Source organism: Limulus polyphemus, unplaced genomic scaffold (genome assembly GCF_000517525.1).
Source record: "Limulus polyphemus unplaced genomic scaffold, Limulus_polyphemus-2.1.2 Scaffold378, whole genome shotgun sequence".
In the NCBI taxonomy this organism is placed as follows: domain Eukaryota; kingdom Metazoa; phylum Arthropoda; class Merostomata; order Xiphosura; family Limulidae; genus Limulus; species Limulus polyphemus.
This window is the reverse complement of record NW_013665988.1, coordinates 85,267-106,494: the sequence shown is the minus strand read 5'-3', so window position 1 is coordinate 106,494 and position 21,228 is coordinate 85,267. Positions and strand designations below refer to the sequence as shown.

Below are 21,228 nucleotides of genomic sequence, written 5' to 3'. Positions count from 1 at the left end.
TGGAATTCTATGGTATTATTGTAGTAATTTATGATTTTTTAGTTATTCAAATGTATATATAAAACCTAAAAAAAAATTGTTTCATATCCTCCATGTGCAAATTTTTAAAGGCTTAACAACCTACGTCAAGCAGCAACCGAGTACAAAGATCATAACTAGAAGAGATAATTGTTTGCTTTACTTATTTAGTTACTGTTCTATGTTTTAGGAAAAATATGTTTAAGAACTTATTTCAAAATAGCAACAATCTGTATACATATATAATGTATAATAATTGAAATGTGACTGTATTTAACAAAGTACTAGTCTACTAAAACACAGCGAAGACAAGTTACTTTGTACAGATCAAAGGCCAGTTTTATGTTATTTGATACGGTAACGTGAGGTTGTGTTTTCAGCTTGTCTAAATGGCTGATATTTTGCAGTCTCATGAATAACAGCAAGAAGGCTGAAACATTTTCTTTAAATCAAAAGAAAGGCATATTTTTGTAGTACTTCCTATGATTGTTATGTAGGGAGTTTTATATATAACAAAATCTAAATTTGATATCATGTAAAGTTTTTCACAAATTTTGGGTTCTTCAGTGTGTGTATACTCTGACAGATGGTTCATTCTCACAGGAAAGCTACATTCACATCTTTGACTTTGTATTCTCAAGATTGACCCAGTGGAGTTGAAATAGGAAGCAAATGAATAACATAAAAAAATTAATTCTGTTAACAAAACCGTATACGAGGAAGATTGTTTCATAGCAGGATTTTACATGATCGTAAATGTATGGTTCCATACAGTGGTATGAAAGTACAAACAGAAATACTAGTAAAGATACAGAAATGCACTTGTTTGTCTCTCTGGGGTTTAAATTGAATTCTACATGGTTAAGATATAGAATAAATTCTGTTACTGTTATTTTAAAGTAACTGAATGAGTTGCTGCATGATTTTCAAATAATTAATGCATGTGCAGCTGTGTATTTACATCTGTTTAGTAAATATTAATATTTTTATCATATTTCAGTTTGGATGCACTGATACTGATTTTAAGTTGATAAAAGCGATGCTTTAATCTGGTAAACTGATTGTTAATACAAACCAGTGACAGTCCCATGAGTAGTGACAACATCAGTATTAATTTCTATAATAACATTATTTTTAAGTGAGTTCTGGTGATGGCTTTCCATGCAGGAGTGAAATAACTGAAAGCAGGACTTTCTCTGGCACTAGTTCATATAGGTATGAAACTTTAACCAGAGATCCTGTAAGTAGGCCTAGTATTGCAGTAATAGTCATGTTGCATGCAACTATCTGGTAAGGGTAAATTTTGAGTAATATGAATATTAAATAGTTTCTGCAATGAATATTTGAAAATTACAACTTTGTAATTCTTAAAAATTTTTATAGATTCAACACCACCAAGTGATTTTTTAAGGCATGGGTTTAATCTATAACAAGCTTACAGAGATTGTATATAAAATGTTGTCATGGTTACCTTCTCAATTTTAGTCTTAAGGGTAGATTTTTGAATCTTTTAGAAAGTAATGCAACTTATTTGAGCTCATTCATCACCACTCATTGGTGAAAAATTTTCATTTTATTTAATTTTTTTGAATGAATGAATAACAATAATAAAAACATTGAGCATTTTAAGAGTCAAAAAGAAACTCCCTTTCCCATGGCAACAAGTAAAGGACAGTATGTCTAGAAAAAAAAACATAAACTGTACCATAGCCATAGGCTTACATTGTTAATAAAAGATGGAGAAAAATCCAAGTTCCTGGCATACTCATAGTCTGTAAATTAACAGTGAAGATAAAATTATAATGCACATGTTTATGAGTTACTGACATAACTTTAAAAGTTACTGCATAATTTTTAACCTTTGTTATTGATGACTGACTTTTCATGTGTAGTGTTGGACTTTTATTTCCATTGTTGTTTTCTTAACTTTGCTTCTGTTATTTAGTTGAGCTTTTAGAATTATTTTCCTTCAGCGTAACACCTAAACTGTTGAAGTTGTGGAGATCAAACTTATTTTAATGTCTTTCCCTTTTTATGCAGATCATAAGCTTCACTTTCTATGAATTCAACAGGTCAATGTTTTTAAAAGTTTTACTACAAAGAAAAACTTAATTTTTCTTTTGACTTTTATCACAACTAGTTCTGTTCTAACAAAATGAGAGCCCTTCTCAAGATGTTTACAGCTCCTTCAGTGGTTTTTAAAGATGTAAGTTGGTAGGATGGATGTGTAGGTATATATTCTGTATGTGTGCTCAGTGGTGCCATCTTGTGATAGCAGAGCAAATTTGGTTTCTAAAATGTGCCTAGAAAGTAATTAGCCAACTGAGAGTTACTGTGAAATATAAAAAAAGTATTTCTGACAGTAAAATATCAGTTTATAAGTTTGCATAAAAAAAATCACAACTGAAAAAAACTTGTGTAAAAAGTTTTAATACAGATTGTGATTTAACTAATATATACATTTGATAGAATTCAGAAAGGCAAACTCAATATCTTAAACACCTAACTCTCAGTTTTGGTCAGAAATATGTGGTTGTGTAGTAGGTGAATTGTAGATATTGGTGGATGTGTAGTTTGTATTAATAACTTAATTGATTTGAGGATAAAATGAAAGTAGTATTATGCATGATATCTGTAATAATATAAAAACTGAACATATTAAAAATGTTTTTATTCATCTAAGATTTACATTCAAGTTACTTCAACAAAGTTGTTCAAGATTTAATGTTTGATAAATGTGGGTAAAAATGTTTTACTGCAAGGAGTATTTCAATACTAATTTATTTTTGCATATGGCTGGGTTGCAAAACTATTGATGTTTAAAGTATATTTCCTGTTTTCTTGTCTAAATATCCTACTCTTGTTTGACACTTACATCTTTAATGTCACTAAATTGAAATGTTTCGCAACTTGAAAATATGTTGCTCCTTTCTTGTTGTCGAGGGATCCACTTGAAGTAAATCTACAGTAGAAACAACTGATGGGGGCATTAAAAACACAAAACATGTAACAATGTTTTGAACTACTTAGGTCATCAACAGGTTAAGAATGACTTTGAAAAAGTGACTATTATTGATCATGTGTCATGGGGACAACAGTAATGTGTTTGCGTGTGATATTACACTCTTGACTACCAATATAATAATAGAATTACTTGTATACAGCACCCCTACAATCTTATACCTATCATTATTGTCATTCACACGACGTGATCAATAAGTTACTTTTTCAAAGTCATTCTTAACATGACAATGACCTTAGCAGGTTGAAATGTTGTTACTTGTTTTGTGTTTTTAGATAAATTTTTAATACCCATATTAGTTGTCTCTACTATAGATATTGCTCCTTTGTTAAGTTACACTAAAGTATTCCAGTCACTTTTTACTATACTGTAAGTTTCTCAAACACAAAATGAATATTATTATATTTTTATTGAATTAACTCATGATGATAATGAGTATATGATATGTTCATTTTAAATATGGTGGCCAGGAAAACAAATTATAGACTTAATTTAGTATTATTTACACTATTTGTAAAAAAGAATTTTTGTTCTGTGAAGGTTGATTTCCAACTGTTCCACATCTTTTATTCTTTTTTTTTCTTGAATTGATCATAAAGTCTTATCCTGAGTGTGAAGTATTCTAAATTTTCTCATTTAAAAAAAAGGTATATGAAGTAAATAACACTCATTTCATTAAACATTCTTTATAATCTTTTTTTTTCCTTGCCCATAGTGCTAAACTAACCAATTCATGAATAACTCATTGAATTTGTACTTAATCCTATGTCAGGAACACCTGTGAATTAAGTTTATCTGTGCAATAAAAACAAATCATAGAAGAAACATGAAAGTACGGACACTGCATTAAGGGGAGGGGGGGAGGCAAACACACTGTGAATTAGGCTGTGGAAGTGAACTGGTCCCAGTCATCAGTGGGGAAAGCTTTCTTAAGACATCCCTCTGGGTTGGAAATAAATGAAACACAAAGATACAAATGGCATTGTCAAGACTGATTTTTTTAAACACTATTGTTAAAGTTGTATCTTCCCTGAATGAAAACCACAGGTAAAATGGTTAAAACCAGATTTGTATACATAAACCTTTTTTTTTTTCCTTAAAATCTTTCTTGTAGTTTTTAAACATTTCATTTTCCTGTAACTACCTTGTCTTTTGACTTGTTTTGTACCCTTTATCTTCCGTGAATAGTTTTACCAAAAATATTTTGTAGGTTTTCTAAGGCTGAGTGTAACCAGGTGGTTAGCATGCCAAGCTGCAGATCTTAATGTTCAAGGTCAGTCCAGCTGTTTCACTAAGAACAGCTACATAATAAATGGCGAATGCTGCTGACTCATTGAGCTTCTTCTGGTCAGGAGCTCTGATTTAAGTATGTCTGAAGTTTAGGGATCTTTGATGTGACCATTTAGCCTATGTGCCATGTAAGGTGCCTTTCTGGTTCAAAATAGCAGATATTAATGTTTTCAAAGATCTCCTGGTGTACAAGTTATTTGTATCATTAAAGCTCATTTTAAAACAAAAACAATATATTTCTATACATGACTTAACACCAGCTTGTTGAAAAATTACTACTTCTAGCTAAATTCATGGCATTGCAGTTTAACAAAGGAGCATTCATGTTTTTTGATAGTTAAATATTTTGTCCCATTGTGTCATCAATTGAATGTGTTTATTAGATTCAGTGGATTCAACAGATTTGATTTTTATAGTTAATTATTTTGAACTTAATGCATATTAGTGAATAAACAGGAAACAGCATATTTATATTTTACATAAAAATATGCATGTGTACCTGAATAAAAGTAATTTTACTGTTTGCTTTTTTTGCCCTAGGAACCAGTCTACTCAACACCAGAAAGGAAAACTGATGAATTACTTGATCAAAGCCCAAAGTATTTAATTTTTGTTTATTACTTTCTAAGTGATAAATGTTTTAAGCATTTATTTTTTACATTTGTATAGATATATATATTTTGTACATGCATGTGTTAATGATTGTACTTTGTATCATATCACCAAACGTGCTCACCCTTTCAACTGTGGAAGCATTATAATATGGTGGTAAATCTCACTATTCATTGGTAAAAGAGTAGCCTAAGAGTTGGTGATGTTGACTAGCTGCCTTCCCTCTAGTCAATCACTTCAGAATTTGGGATGGCTTGTACAAATAGCCCTCAAGTAGCTTTGCTTGAAATTCAATAAACAAACAAATACTGCTGTACTGGGATGGTAAAAATCATTATTTATTTGAAGAGCTATTAACACATATGTATCTTTGTTATATCTGGGATAATGAGAGCATTTATTGAGTGATTTTTGTTGGCTTCTATGCACATACATATATGTCTGTGATGGTGAAAACTATCGTTTCTCCTTTCTTTTGTGAATGCAAATCTGGGGTGATGAAAATATTGACTTGAGTATGCTCCTGTAGAAATACCTGCATTTACTGTAGGTGACTCAGTTGAGCTACAAAGATGATTGTGCTGATAAGATCTGACCAGATAGGTATTCAAATTATTTTAATACATTGCGAAGTTAAATAACAATGCAACAATTTTTTGTAGATTATATCAGTTTATCAGCCCTCCCCCCCTTTTGAAAGTCAGGTATCAAGTAGTGGTTGATGTTTAATTTTGAGAAATGATTTGTTCATTGCAATTAATTGGGAAATGGATTAAGGAAAGGTAATTACTGATGAAAATTTTACATATTTGAGAATCTTTAATGAACAAAATTTTCGTCAAAATTATCTTTCTGTAAAAGTTTTTCAGTTAACCCGCTTGCTTGGTGGATTATGCCAACCCCCGTGACCCCAAATTAACCATAAAAGTTTCTACACTTACAACTTTTATATGTATCGTGTATCTGCACAAAATTTTTCAAGATTTTATTAAACATTGCAAGTCTTTTATAGACCAAAAAATCAGAATTTTTAATTAACTATTTTTACTAAAAATTTGTCAGTAAGTATTTGGAGTTGGATTGTTTACCGTTCTGACTGTAAAGTGATTTTCATGTTAAGATTAAAAATACTTTCTCTGAAAATTTTCAAATTTCATTTGTGTAATCTATAAAACCTCCTAAATAAGTATTATAACTCAATACAGGGTCAGTCAAATTGACTGAACTCGTAACCACTGTATAAAGCTTGAAAATAAATCTAAATTATCCTTTTCCCTTTCTAGAATCAATGCAAATTGTAACAGGAAACCACAAATATTTATCCTAAATAGTTAAAAGCTTGTAACAGTGTACATATATTTGTACTTGATTTTATTGTTTTAGCGACCTTTGCATTGTATCTAATTAATTATCACACCACACAAGTTGTACGTCACTCAGTAAATGTACAGTTTATTTTTGTGTTGAAATATGTAACACACAAGCTGCTTGCAAGCATACTTCTTGAAGAATTTTTATTATTATTGTTTTACATTTTAGTTACTTTTATGCTAATAAATAAATAATACACATGAAAAACAAGAAATATAGTACTTACATGGATCTTCTTCTTTCTTTTTTTTTTATTATATATATACTGTTGAATGTGGATGGAACTTAAGCTTATTTTTCTTTATACCAATGGTAATACTATACTAAATATTTTTTTATTTTATCAAATAATGCACCTAAGAACACAGAATAATAGCACACAAAAAGCAAATAATGTCCTATAACTATCATAATTTCTTTGGCTTTTTAACTTTGTGCTAAGAGCCTGTAAAAATTAAGCTAAGCTCAACAATGTGATTCCCATGAGAAAAATTTTCTAACTGAACAAAAAAAACAGAATGCCCTGAACAGAAAATATGATAATATATTATGTTATTTGATAGATTAAAACTTACTTTCTATTAGTTATATAATAGTATAGAAATTCAGAGAGAACTATTGGTAGTTTATGAAAAAGGGGATGTGACAGGTGCACATGAGGAGTGGGACTGATTTTGTAGTTTATGACTCCATAAACAAATAAAATTGAAGGCTAAAAATTTTATGCTTTGCTTGAGTAATATTTATATTATGAGTAATTTTCATTAAATTCTGTACTTCGTGGAAGGGTGGAAAATAGATTAGAGAAGAGAAGGCCTAGAAAACAAATGGCACAATTCTGATACCAGGGAAGATTGAGGATTTTTAAAAATATTTCCTTATAAAATTAAACACTTAAAATTTATATTAAAACTTGATTTATTAATTAGGTGTTGTTGGCAAGTTTATTTGTATACAATGATAATAAACTAGTTTAATTAAATTTTGAATGTAACTCTAAACAGTCATGATATGCACACTTTAACCTGCCTGTAGCAAGAGGGTTAAATGGATTGACTTAAAAGACTTGAGAAAGCATGGTTTCTTAAAATGTTTCCTTTTAATTGTCTGTAAATGAAGTTACATTTCCTTTACTTATTTTCTTTACAGCATGCTAATAATTTCACCTGAACAGAATTTTTGTAGAGAAATTAATCTTTATAATTACAGTAACATAGGAGAATGTGTTCACCAAAATAAGGTTTTTGAGTTTGGAAAATACTGACTGAAAGTGTTTTGACATTTTCTTAAAGAAGACAAACACTCAACCACTTTAGGTATAATATAATAGAAAAATAAATAAGCATGCCAAAAATATTTAAATTAGTTTATCAGAGGTGGCCAGATATTCTACTCAGTTTGTTTAAAATTTGTTAGAGAATTCTAAAGACCTGCACATTTATATTGTATACAAGTTCCATATAGAAATGCCTCTTTTTCTTGAAGCTAAAAATAAAAAATCAATCTAAATTTCTTGTGGTGGTTGTAAAGTATTAACAGGGTTTGTCTCCCTTCCTGCATTAAAAAAAACAAATTTAGTATGTAGAATAATATGTTATACATAGAAATAAACAACCCATCCCTAAAGAATGCACAGTAAACATCCTGAGCAGTACTATTGTGAAAGTAGCATATCCATATAGAATTCTTACCAGTGTTTACTGGAAAAATCAGAAATTTTGAGATCAGTTGTATCTGTATTTATTATTATGTTTTAAATATTTTATCATTTTAAGTCTACCAAGGCAATGATGGGTCTTAGAGCCACCTCTGAGGATAAGTAACATCCTTAATATATATACATACATACATACATAGGGTTTATGTTATATTCCTGTTTGTGTAATTCCCATAAGTAGAATTGAACCTAGGACGTCTTGCATACTAAGTAAGTACTTAAACTAAAGGGTTAACCCACTAGCTACTACTAGTAAAGCTTTCTACAAACTCAACTACTCAAGTAAATCAAATATTAAAAAAAAAGTATTTTAAGTGAATAATGTTATGCAAATATTAGTTCAGTAGTGAGTAATAATCTTCACAGAAGTATTTTATGGAAAAATAATGCATAAAAGAGATAAGGCCTGGCATTGCCAGGTAGTTAGGGTGTTCGACTTGCAATCTGTGGGTCACGGGTTTGAATCCATGTCCCACCAAACATGCTCGCCCTTTCTGCCATTGGTACGTTATAATTGATGGTCAATCCCATTATTCATTGGTAAAACGAGTAGCCCAAAAGTTGCCAGATAGTAGTGATGACTAGTTGCTTTCCCTCTAGTCTTTCACTGCTAAATTAGGGATGGCTAGCATAGCTCGTATAGCTTTGTGCGAAATTCAAAACAAACCAAATGAGATAAATAACTGCATCAGTTTTCTCTAATGTAACTTTGACAAGGTGTGTGCACTAATCATGTTACCTGTATTGGGTAAGGTTTGTAAACTTACAGAAATATAATTCTTATATCTATTATGTATAGATGATACTCGTATAACTCTAGAGCAGTTGTAAGACTACAGAGCTTTGCCATTAGGATTATAAATTCTTTAGTCATACAGTTACTGTTTTTACACTATTTCCCATCATGGTTGTGCACCATCATTAAGAATAAACTGAAGTTTGCAAACTAAATTAGTAACTAAGAAGTTTCAGAAAATTATAATTAGTTGATGTGTAGTTTCAGAGATTTATATATTTTTGTTGCAAGAGTATTATTGTACATAGAATTCTATGACGGGTGTTTTTTTTTCCTAGTCACTCGCTTAAACATACTGGAGGTTTGTTTAGGCAAGTACTTAGTAATATTATGTATATTTTGTCTGATAGCTGAGTTCACCAACACTAGTTCCAAAAAAGACCAAACATTTCTTATAGTACTTTAGAAGTTGTATTCTGTGTTTTAGGCCAAATTAGCATAAAAAATTATAACAAAAGTTACAGGTTTTGAAGTGAGGTAATTTTTTGCCTAGCAAATCATGTCTTTTATTTTAAAGACTTATATGACAAATTTTTTATTTCACGGTTGAAATTATCAGAAGTTGTTCTGTGCTCATAACATTTGTCAGTTATTTTATTTGTGCTTGTTACACAAAATTAGACTGTATATGTGGTACTAATCTGTCAGTACATGATTAATGGCACTTAATGTTATCAGCATTTTTATTATTTTCATTAGGAGTTTAACCTCCCTCGAACATTAATTGTCAGTAAGAAATGAAATGAATGTTAAGGGAAAATAACTTGTCAGGCATCTACTTTGATGTTGGGCTATATTTTAAGTTATAGTCAGCTAATATGTAATGACTTGCTTCTGTTTCCAGTTCCAAACAACTTTTCAGCCGTTTTCTTCTCATTTGCTGGAGACTGAAAATTGTTTCTCAGTTAACCAATGTACAGAAAATCACCTCTAAGTAATGATGATGTTGATAGATAATATTAACCTCTCCTTAAAAATTGCATTGTAAACATAATTGTGTGGATGGTTATTGAATTTATGGTTTGCATCCTGTTGCCACAAAATCACACTCTTCTCTTTAGGGCCATGGGTACACTATAAGAGTGACAGGCACACCCCACTATTCAATCAGGCAAGAGTTGGCATTGGTTACTGTTGACTGTCTGTCTTCCTTCTAGTCTATCAGTTCAGGATTAGGGCAACCAGTGCAGGTAGCTCTTGTAAACGTAATGAGCAGTGACCAGACTTCTCTCTCTGGTGACAATGAGTAGTTGAATTATTTTTTAACCCATGATTTGTTATACTCTTTCATAAAAAGTGCTTTTTCTCATCAAGCCTGTTGTTGGGTTTGAAATATTATATGTCAGTTAAATGTGTAATAAATTAATTAGTAAATAATATTGAATCGTATATTATGGTAAAAGTTTTGGCCTGTCTTTTTTTTTGTCCTGTGTGCTTCTGTAAATAATGTTTTTCTTTCTTTTTTTACATTTAGAGAGATTATTTTCTTAACTTTTATAACAGAATAACAGTGATTTAATAAATTGTCACTTATGATTCAGAGAATTTTCTTTTTTAAATTTTTTTTTTTTTTCATTGACCATATTTAGTCTTTTGATACAAATATAGTCTGTATATTTTGTTAATCCACTGAAAAGAAAATACATATATGTGTATTTTGTGTGCAGGACAAGTTCTCTACAGAAAGTCAGCTATAAAGTTGGAAGTGCAGCAAAACCTAAAGAAAAGTATAACCGATTCTTTTCTGCAAGGTTATCGATGATCAGAGCTGTTTACTCTCCAAAACGACCTCAGTCCAGTCCAGCGAAATCATCAACTACTATTACAAAAACAGCTACTTCTCAACTTTTGAGTTGATGATAAGTACCAGTTAGTTTTCTGCAGCTTTTTCTTACAAGTGATTGAATTATAAAAAATTGGGTTTTTAACGTCATCTGCAAAGTTTTGTCTTAAGAGCATCATTATACAAATGTTCAGGTGAATAAAGCTTTTGATAAATCTGTTGAAGCTGTTGTGAAGGTGCTTAAAGCAGAGACAGAAACGTCTCATTAAATATAAATTTTGTAAAGCCCACTTTTTTAAAACTGCCATTGGTTGTATTTCTTAAAAAATATTTTAGGTGCTTCATAAGAAGCTGATGAGAACAATCATAAACTCAGATGTTTTTAGTGCGTATAAATTTAATTTTGTTTCTTTTACTAGTTTCCTGCATGTTACAGTATTTTGTCTAAGTCACTGTCAGCAGTATTCTTTTTATAAATCATACTTCACTACTGGTTAAATTACAAATTGTTTGAAGTCATATTTGTTTTAGTGATTTGTATTTAATGTTTTTCCCCATTAAAAAAAAACAAAATTTGTGTCATGTTAGTCTGTCAATATGAAGATTGTTCTAATTTGACTTTTTTTATGATTTGATAAATTTAATGTTTATTAATATTGTGGAAAGAGTTTCAGTTTTAATATGAAAGAGTTCTTAAAAGTTGAGTATTTTTTAAGGTGAGCCTGTGCTTTCATATGCTAAACTTGGCAATTTTAATGATTAGACCATAATTTTGAAACCAATTAATATGAGTAATAATTGATAAATACTGTTGCAGAAATTTTTCTTTTATATTGTTTTTCTGGTTTTAGTTTATTCTTCTCTTTCTATTAATTAAATTTGATTTTTATAGACTGCCTTGTACTTATTCTAAATAATGTAAAGATAACAGCTATGCAATATATGTTTTGAACAAGAAAAATGAATAGGATTAATAAATTGTTGAGTCTTGGTTTATCTGCCCAATTATAAAGTTTTTGTTATTTCTATGATTAAAGACCAAGTTTTAGTCATACAAGCTATGGAAAATGTCTTCAGTTTTACTTCTCAGTAAATAAATGTCTTTGTAAATGAATAACTGCTGAATATTTAGAAAACATCCACACTTCTCTCAGTAAATTGATATTCCAGTTTTGTATGTAAACCTAACAAGTTTCTTGACATTTAAAAAGCAGAAGGGGTGAAACTAAGTTACCTTTTCTTTTGTAGACATGATATAAGGGCAATTTATTTAGTATTTGATTTCTCAGAAATTGACTGAAATATTCCAAAACCTACAACACTATAATATTAATATTCTTGTTGTGTTGCTATATTAACAGGTATTTTAAACAAACAACTTTAGTTAGGGTCATGTTTATTCAGTTCTAAGCATTTTTTCAAAGTAGAAGTTTGCTGTTTAAATGAGTTGGATGCTGGGCTTAGTCCAATTTATGTTTGATGTGTTACATCAATTACTTTATTATTATTGGATCAAGTTCCTGAATCTTAGGTGTTGGCTTTCAGATATGCCAGTGATTAACTAAGAAGTCACTAGTTAAAAATGGTCAGTATTTACAAGCTTGGGTATATGATAAGTTGCTGAACACTACTGATGTGATGTTTATGAGTAGCACAGATTATAGTATATATTTTAAGGAAAAATAACGAAAGGTGATAAGTGAATTGATATGACAAACATTAAAAAAAATCATGTTTGTTTCCAAAAACATATAGTAGTTTTTTTATGTAGTTACTGAAAGTTGTCATGATTCCATTGTTGTCTTCACTGTTATCCTGGTCAGTTATACTGATTTAGAAAGAAAGTGGTCAGAGAGATCTTTAAGTATAACAGTTAGTTGGAATCACAGTTTTCAAAACAAAGGGCATATAATACTGCTACTTATCTGGAGAAGTAACTATGGTACACAAAGTGAAATTTTGGCACAAATACTGAAACTGTGTCTGTAACTAAACTAAAAATTAATGTTTGTGGTAGATCTTTAGAATGTGGGGTAAGAAGACTGTAGAACCATATAAGTAGCTTGTTTTAGATTAAGTTATATTCTGACAGTAAAACAATTTTATCCATTTTTTCATTATTGTGTATACTTGATAGAAATGCAATTTATTGTATAAATTCCTTGGATATGGTTGCAATTAATTATTATGAACCTAAAACGTTAGCCTTCTAACTTTTATCTTCTTTTTTTAAAACTTTCAAAATTACAGAATAATAACTTGTGATGTGTGCCAAAAGAAAAGTTGTGTAAATTTATTTTATTCTAAAGACTTTTTCATGATGAATGATATTATGATCAAGTTACAATCACAACAGTTAATCCTAAGGATATCAGCAGAGGTCAAAGTGTGCATGTTATGACATCTTACAGGGTTACATTTAAAATGTAATTAAACAACTTTATCATTGTATGTCAGACAGCTTGGCATCAAAACATAGTTTATAATTCAACTTTTTATATTACCTAAGTTTGAATTTCCTAATTTTAAAAAGAAATGTTTAAATGAATTCTCAATCTGCACCTCAGTCTCACATGACTTGGTAGCACTGTGATTTCTTATTTGTAGATTTTTTTCTCTTCCCCATCAATTCCTTCAAATTGTTCAACCAGTGTAGAACACACATACTAACAATACTCACAAGCTAAAATATAAACTATTAGCTTCTTACTTTACTGAGATATTACTTAATTGTTCATCCCACCATGACACATACCCTCTATCTTTTTAAAAAATGTCTATAATTATTTTGTGCATTTCTGTTGGACATGTTTAATAATAACCAATAAAAAGAGCAAGTTGTACACTACATAAATCACAGGATACACTGTTTTGTTTGTGAGTTAACAACTGATAATTTACCATGAAAATGTAATGTGTTTGGGCGGATGTTACTTTGATAAGTAATGAAATTTTTTTAACTTACTTACAGGTTAGTTATAAAGCTAGATAAATTTCAGTAGCTTTTGTACAATCTAATGTAGTGAGTGATATGTTTTCAGTTTTTTAAAATTTATATTTAAAGCCTACATAGTGAAAAAAAAGCAGGCACTAAAGTGCAAACTGGCCTAAAGTTAAGTTCTAAATTTCTTGTTCTCATGTATATTTTTAATTTATTATTTTTATAGTATCTAATTGTATAAATTAATTAGGTTAGATAAGAAAACTTAAATGAAACAAATATTATTTTGTCATCACTCCTTGTGGAACATACACAGTCAGACATGCATGATGTAATCTAATCTGCTATTTACTTTTGGTAATCCCATACAGTGTTTTACTGCTTGCCATTGTAGTAGACACACTTCAAAGAGCAATAAAATTAAATGAAAGCAGTTATGAAAAGTATCATATTCTATAAAAAAAAATGTATTTTTGATTTAATTTCGTATTTTTAATTTTTGTTACGTGTGATTTTTTTTACAGTATTAAGGTAGGGAAAATAAGAAATAAAGTGTCACAGAAGGAATACCTTTGGTATTCATTTAGGAAGTTTCAGAAGTTATGCAAATGAAATATGAAAACTGCAGGGTGAAAAGAAACATTTTTGTTGTTAGTATGAAAATCACCTTCACAATCACTGACTCATTAAAGGCTTTGTAAATAAATAGATCTTCAGTAAAAACACTCATAAAATTTCAGATTTTTTATGTATAATAGACTTGTAACATTTACTAAAAGCTTGGCAAATTTTGCGAAGTTAAATTAAGTACTTTAAGAGTTATAGCATATATAAATTACATGATGGTTACAAGGATGACCAAAATGACCAAGCCCATTATCCACAGGGTTAACAGTTTTTTAAAGTTTAGTTCAAGTAATGAGTGTTTTAGGTTTTCATGCACATTTTGTTTATTTGTTGAATTAAATATTAAGATAATCTACATACCTTATAATGTATATAATTAGGAGCAGATGATAGTGGAAGAAAGGTCTTTAATGTTTTTTTTTTTCTAAAACAAAACTTTAGAAAAATATATTTTTACTTCAGTATAGGTTTAGAGAACCTGGGAAAAGTGATGTTGATTTCATCTTCATCAGCAACATGCCAAAAAAAAAGAATTGCTCTGCAAAAGCATGTGAAATTTCAAGACCAGTAGTTGGCTATTTTAAGACCATTAAATTATTAAAATAATGTTAGTGAACACATTTAACATTAAATACAGCAAATTCTCTCGTAATATTTTATATGATTATACAATAAAGATTTTGTTATAGTGTGATCTAGAGTAACTTAAATTACTGAAGTTCTAAATTCAGGCCAAAAAATATCCCTTTGTTCTTGTTAAACATCTCTCTGTTCACAGCATCTTTCTAATTCTATTTAAAATTTACATTTTGAGGTTAGTATTGAAATTGAAAAATATCTTGAAGAGAATGTCAAATATCTTTGTTTTTGGATGTTCTTACTTACGTTTCCAACTTTAGTTTTCTGAAACTTCCTGTTATATTTCAGCTTAAAACTCTTGTATTATGCTGTAACAAACTCTGCAGTGTATGTTGACAAAACAAGATATGAAATCTTCCATAAAATTTCTTTTGAATAAATGTAAGTTTAAAAAATTAATTTGGAATTAGAGAACTTTTAATTTAAAATAGAAAGAATGTTACTCATTTTTAAATATTTTAACCGTTTGTTTGTGGCTTGTGTAAATTTGCCTACCACCCCATGCACAAAGATTCAAGAATTTTTGCTGCAGGCCATGCAAAATGCTAACATCATATGATGTCAAATGCAGCTGAAGGGTTAAATATTTTTTAGTTTGGAATTTTGATGTATTTATGATACTGTATTTTCAACACTTAAAATGTGGTAAATATTTTTAGAGTTTTAATTGTATGTGTAATAAATTTGAGAATATTTGATAGGTGGTATTTCTTTATATCCCCCTTCAAAATAATGCTATGAGGGGGTAAATATTTAGCTTATTCAGAATTTCAAAACAATTTTGTCAGTATATAATGCTTTTAATAATAAGCTATACAAATATTTATTTTTCCAAATTTTAACACACACAGGGATTTTACTTAAGGATGAGTGGGGAGGGCTGTAAGTGTTTTATTTTAACAAAACTTGCTAATGTTGTAATGCTGCATCTCATCATACTTTATCAACAAAATTTTAAATCATTCCTTTTTATTTTATATTGATATTGTTTTTGTATAATACCTAACTTATTGTTTAAGCATGTTTGCATGTGTAAATATATGAATTACTGTTTGAAAAACAAAGTTAATTTTTACATATTTTCCTAAAATGAGAAACATTATTGTAAGAATATTATTTGTAGTGATATATATTTTATAAATACTAATATTTTCTCAAACAATTTCCCTTGGAAGATCATGAAATTACGTTGGGTTTGGTTAGATTTTATTTTCGCTCTTGTACATATAAATAATGTAACAAAATGCAGAAAACAAAGCAGACATATGCTATGAAACCTCAATAATTTAAATTTGCCTACTTGCTCTTAAAAACAACCTTCACATTAAATATAACCAATTGTTATTCATTCCTTGAAATAAACTGATGCAGTCATTACAAATGAAATTTCAATATTAGGTAAGAATGCTTGTCCATTATTTCACAATTAATAAAAAGGATCAAGTATTCTAGCTGGAATGTACTACTGTGTGTGTGTGTGTTTTAAAGTATAGTGATAATGCGTTCTTGGGTTTGTACTGGAGTTACAACTGGATTATTTTAGAATTAATATATAACTTGAAGACTTACTAAACATATATAGATGATTAAACTGTTCTACAATTTAACAGAAAACATTGAATAAGTTGTTTTTTTTTAACAGTTAATTTATGTTATAGTCATCTCTGTCTAGGTTTAGCTTTACTATTCTACATAACTTACCAAAGTAACACCATGTTCTTTTAAATTGACTTTGTGCTAAAATAGAAGCCCAACTCTTTAATAGCCTGAACAGTAACTCACTATGAAACTATTCACTGACCTTTCTGATTTCTTCACAAAAAACTTGAATTGTTAATATTTTTTAACTTCTAAATAATCTTCAGTCATTTTAGTCATCCTCTTCTTTCTGAGGCACACTCCCAGTCGTAACAGCTTATATTTTGAATTTCTTAAGTATTCACAGATCAGCTAGCATTCAAAAAAAATGTTTGGATTAATCAATATTTGTCTAAAACATTGCAGTAAAGATCCTCATTACCCAAACTAATTGTTTAGAAAAAAGCAGTCATATGTTACACATCTTAAAGAATTTGATTATATTTAGATATTTCTAAAATTGTAGCAAGAAAAAACAGAATTAAAAATGTAAAACCAATTTTTAACATTAATCTGACCAGTTCTGTCAGGATTTCATATCTTTTGTTTCTAATGATAGTTTGGAGGGTTTTTTATGGTTAATTATTGTTTTTACAGAATGCTTTAGTTCATCACTCTAGTCCTTAGTTTTAGGGGATATGAGCTTAGAGTGTGTGTCTTTTCTGAGGTTAACTGTTTTGCATCTGCTGATTCTTTGTTAGAAGAATCCTCTTCCTGAAAACAATTTTTTTGAAATAACTGTTAAGCTTTCTTCTAACCATAGCATTTTTGAGTGCTGGTTCATCTCTTAACTTTAGAGATTTACTACTTTTCATTATCTTTGATTAGCTTAGGCACCAAAATAAACAAAATTGAACTTTTAACCATCAACACTACCATCTCTCTATCTTGTCACCAGCTAACATAATCTCATAGAAACGCTTGTAGACAGTGTCACCAAATATGTTATGTGAAGACTAATTGGTGCAGTTGTTTTGTACTCATCTTCATTATCAAGGTGACCACTGAAGAAGCCCATCATCTTCTAATTAAACTTGAATGCTTAAGTGTAGCATAGTGTATTGCAGTTCATTATAGTGAAACAAGTGTTTTAATCTCATTTTCTTTCTGTTTTTGTCTATATGCATGGCTAGGTGGTTCAACATCAAAAGCTTATATGTTATAGTATGAAGAAATTTTATGACTGTTATCCTCATTTTTATTAACAAGAGTTTTACACATTTTGGTAAACAGTGCTTATGCAAACTTCCATTCTTGATTAAAATGTTCCATGGATTCTTAATTTCTTATTATTAACTCATTGTTATTATTAACTCTGTCAGTTTTTTTTGTTATTGGTTTGTTACAGTAAAGAAAATTTTCACTACCATAATAGTTTATTTTATTATTTAACTGATTGTCTATGTTGTTTTTGTCTTCAAAATACAGTTCATAAATTTATCCTCACTCTGCCACATATTAGAACTTTTCACAAACATTGTCAAGGTTTTCTTAATAACAAGGCGTTGAAATAGGGAAGTTCCATCAGCAATTTTCTTTCTGGTTTTTTGCATTTTCCAATTTTTAGTAAAGGATGTTGTCACACAATTTAATTTTGTGTACTGACACAAATATTTTAGTGGACTGTGCATAGTTGCTATTTGTCATAGTGGCCTTCACACCTCATGTTTTGCTCCACATCAGATTTGATAGCAAATGCCCTTAGCTTAAGCATTCTGTAATTTGTTCCCAGGACTACTTCATATTGTTGATATCCCATAAATACTAATATGGAAACTCCACCCTGCCTCATTATAGCGATATTTCAAGGTATGATAGTTAGTATGTAGTGTAGTAGGATTTCTAATCCCATACTGGGAAACTGTTTGAGGAAAATCTCGACTGTCTTATTTTTTCAAGAAATTTTAATTCTTAGTGAACTTTTATGGCTATTATTCACAGCATATGTTGTAGTAAAACAGACCTTTATCTCTTCTTCAGCTGAAACCTTACCATTTCAACTCGCGTCGTTCCAGTTCTCAGCTTTTTCTGTGCAGACATTTTTCCAATTTTAGGGATGTCTGTCTACACAGTAATGACTATAGGTCCAGTGTCCATAAGTTTATAATATGATGTTCCTCTTCAAGTTTGATTAATTTGATGACAGGTCTGCTTAAAAATTAACCTCTTGTCCTATAAAAAACTTTAAAAGTTTTATTGTTTTCATTCTTAGTTAATCCCTGTTTTCCAAATGAGCATTAATGAAACACCACTATTCCTCTTCTTCCATACCTGTGTCTAGTAAAATGGTTTTTAACTCTTCTTTAAGGTCCTTATGATACCTCTCCTTGTTTGTAGTCACTTTATGGTATCATTGACTACAAAACTGGCAATTTCTGCTCAACTTTTGTTAATGTTGCTCGAAACCTTTAGTGGTATGCTTCTGACTGACATACCAGCTATGTTTGATCTTCCTTGTTTTAGTTGTTCCATAAGTGTTTGGTCATGCTTTTCAGATTTGCTGTCATTCACTTTTCAAGGCTGCAGACTGACATACCAGCTATGTTTGATCTTCCTTGTCTTAGTTGTTCCATAAGTGTTTGGTCATGCTTTTCAGATTTGCTGTCATTCACTTTTCAAGGCTGCTGACTGACATACCAGCTATGTTTGATCTTCCTTGTCTTAGTTGTTCCATAAGTGTTTGGTCATGCTTTTCAGATTTGCTGGCATTCACTATTCAAGTACCTCTTTAATAATTATTGTAGATTACTTAAATGTTTATCAAAAGCAACTGATGAGCCAAAATTAGCTGCTCTAATGATTTCATCTCTTCAAGTAGGTGTTCTTGGCTGCTTATCAGCAATCTTGAAGAATTGAATCTCCACAGAAAGGTACAATTACTTTACATGTGCAAATGAATTCATGATTCATGTTTTTAAGTTGGATTATTATGTGTTTATGATTTAAGGAGTTTTGGTAAATTTAAAGCACTACAACAAAACTTGAAACTCTTTATAAGAGGTGTATTCTTGATGCCTTAGTTTCTAACTTACAGATATGTTAACAGTATAAAACTTTATGTAGTGATTATTTTGTGGAAAAGCCTGGATCATGATCAGTGTTTCAAAAAAATCTTAAAAGTGAAAATGACAATACAATTAATTGAGTGGAGAAGAAATTTGTTATCGTTTTATAGGGTGTTATATATATATATATATATATATATATATATTATTTAATTAGTAATCTCGTAGTATTATCCAGTAAGTTCCACTAATGGCAGTAATTATAACAAACTTAGTTTAAATAACACTAAACCAATCAAAGTATCAAACCTATGCATACGTGATGTAGGCCGTTTTATGATTCAGCTTGCTTCAAGACTGATTAATTAGGTTTTAGCAAAATAAAGAATATGTATTATTATGTATTTGTTACTTTGTTGTCTTAATAAAGGTGTTTTATTGTGATTTGGGAGAAACTTAACACGTGCAGTATTCTTATTGAATGGTTTGATATTTACATAAGTGGTTAATTACCAATTATCATTTTGAGAGAAAGTTAATAATCTTAAAACCTCACAACTTTACATCATGCTTCAATAATTAAGTCTAATGGTTGAACGTAATACTGAAGTTAACCTACAATTTACATTGATAAGCTTGAATATCATCTGTGTTAGTTTATGTACAATGATGTGAATAATGTTAATAAAATGCTTCTTTTATCCAAAGATCCAAAAAAGTTGAAAATACGGAACAAAATACTTTTTAATTGGCAAGAAAATACATAGTCATCGAAGGCTGAGACTTACGAACTTCCTTATGTAACGATGTTATCTTACTAAATAAAAATTAAGTTATTTATTGTAATCAGGATTCGGTCCACATTTTGGACCAGGGAAGGACATGGTTCAGCGTAGACCAGTATAAGAATTAAATATTTAACACTGGTTTGTTCTGAATTTCGCTCGAAGCTACTCGAGGTATTCTGCGTCTTCAATACAGAAGTGATAGACTGGAGGAAAGGCAGTTAGTCAACACCAACTCTTTCTATCAACGAATAGTAAGATTGACCTTAACATAACAACACTCCCATAGTGTAAGGGCGAGCATGTTCGTTGACGGGGATGTGAACTCTCAGATTATCAGTCGAGCGCCTTAACCATCAGGCCTTTAACACTAGTTGTTTTCGGTTTGGCTTAGGTCTGCCAATGATAAATTTTGACGCACAACTTGAGTCTTGCAGAAAACGGATTTTATTTTTTAAGGCTGAGTTTAATGCAAATAGGAAAACTCGTTAATAAAAGGGAAATATATCCTTCTCTTTACAAATTAGAAAATAGGAGAGAAATTGATCAAAAGAATATAATTTGTTTCAGATCGACCTCATTTTATGTTACCTAAAATACCAAGAATCTCGTGCTCTACTGACTGAGCCAGTATTTAGAGTACACGAGCATTCTACACCAGAACCGTGTATGTCAACCTCAGACCAACTGAGAGGCATGGGATTTTTTCCTCCGGGCCTACTGCCCACCAGGGAGCCAGTGAGAGCGGCAAAAAATGTGTACGGAATGTATCAAGTCGGTACTGAACGTGGAAAGATTAACCGTGCTTTCAACCAATTATGCGTATACGAGGCATAATTCCAAAACCTATCCGGAGTAGGGCACGTGATGGCTCTCGATAGCTTTGGATCCACTCAACAACTGGAGATTCGATCATATTATTGAGACTAATACTAAATGAGACTAAATACTAATACTATGACTAATATTAAATGAGACATAATG

At 30.1% G+C, this 21,228-nt stretch overlaps 1 protein-coding gene across 2 annotated transcripts in view; it reads left to right on the top strand.

Annotated features, from left to right (window-relative positions):
- LOC106457821 (tubulin polyglutamylase TTLL4-like) overlaps positions 1 to 19,919 on the top strand; it is a 68,639-nt gene extending 48,720 nt beyond the window's left edge. The window contains exons 18-20 of one of the 2 annotated variants that reach the window (XM_022383868.1): positions 4,871 to 4,929; positions 10,494 to 10,685; positions 19,269 to 19,919. In XM_022383868.1, coding sequence (XP_022239576.1) covers positions 4,871 to 4,929; positions 10,494 to 10,683 — 249 coding nt within the window. In that variant the 3' untranslated portion in view covers positions 10,684 to 10,685; positions 19,269 to 19,919. Of the gene's footprint in view, positions 1 to 4,870; positions 4,930 to 10,493; positions 11,440 to 19,268 lie in introns of those variants that run through there. The other variant, XM_013917272.2, reaches the window with a different exon arrangement.
- Positions 19,920 to 21,228: the final 1,309 nt, after the last annotated feature.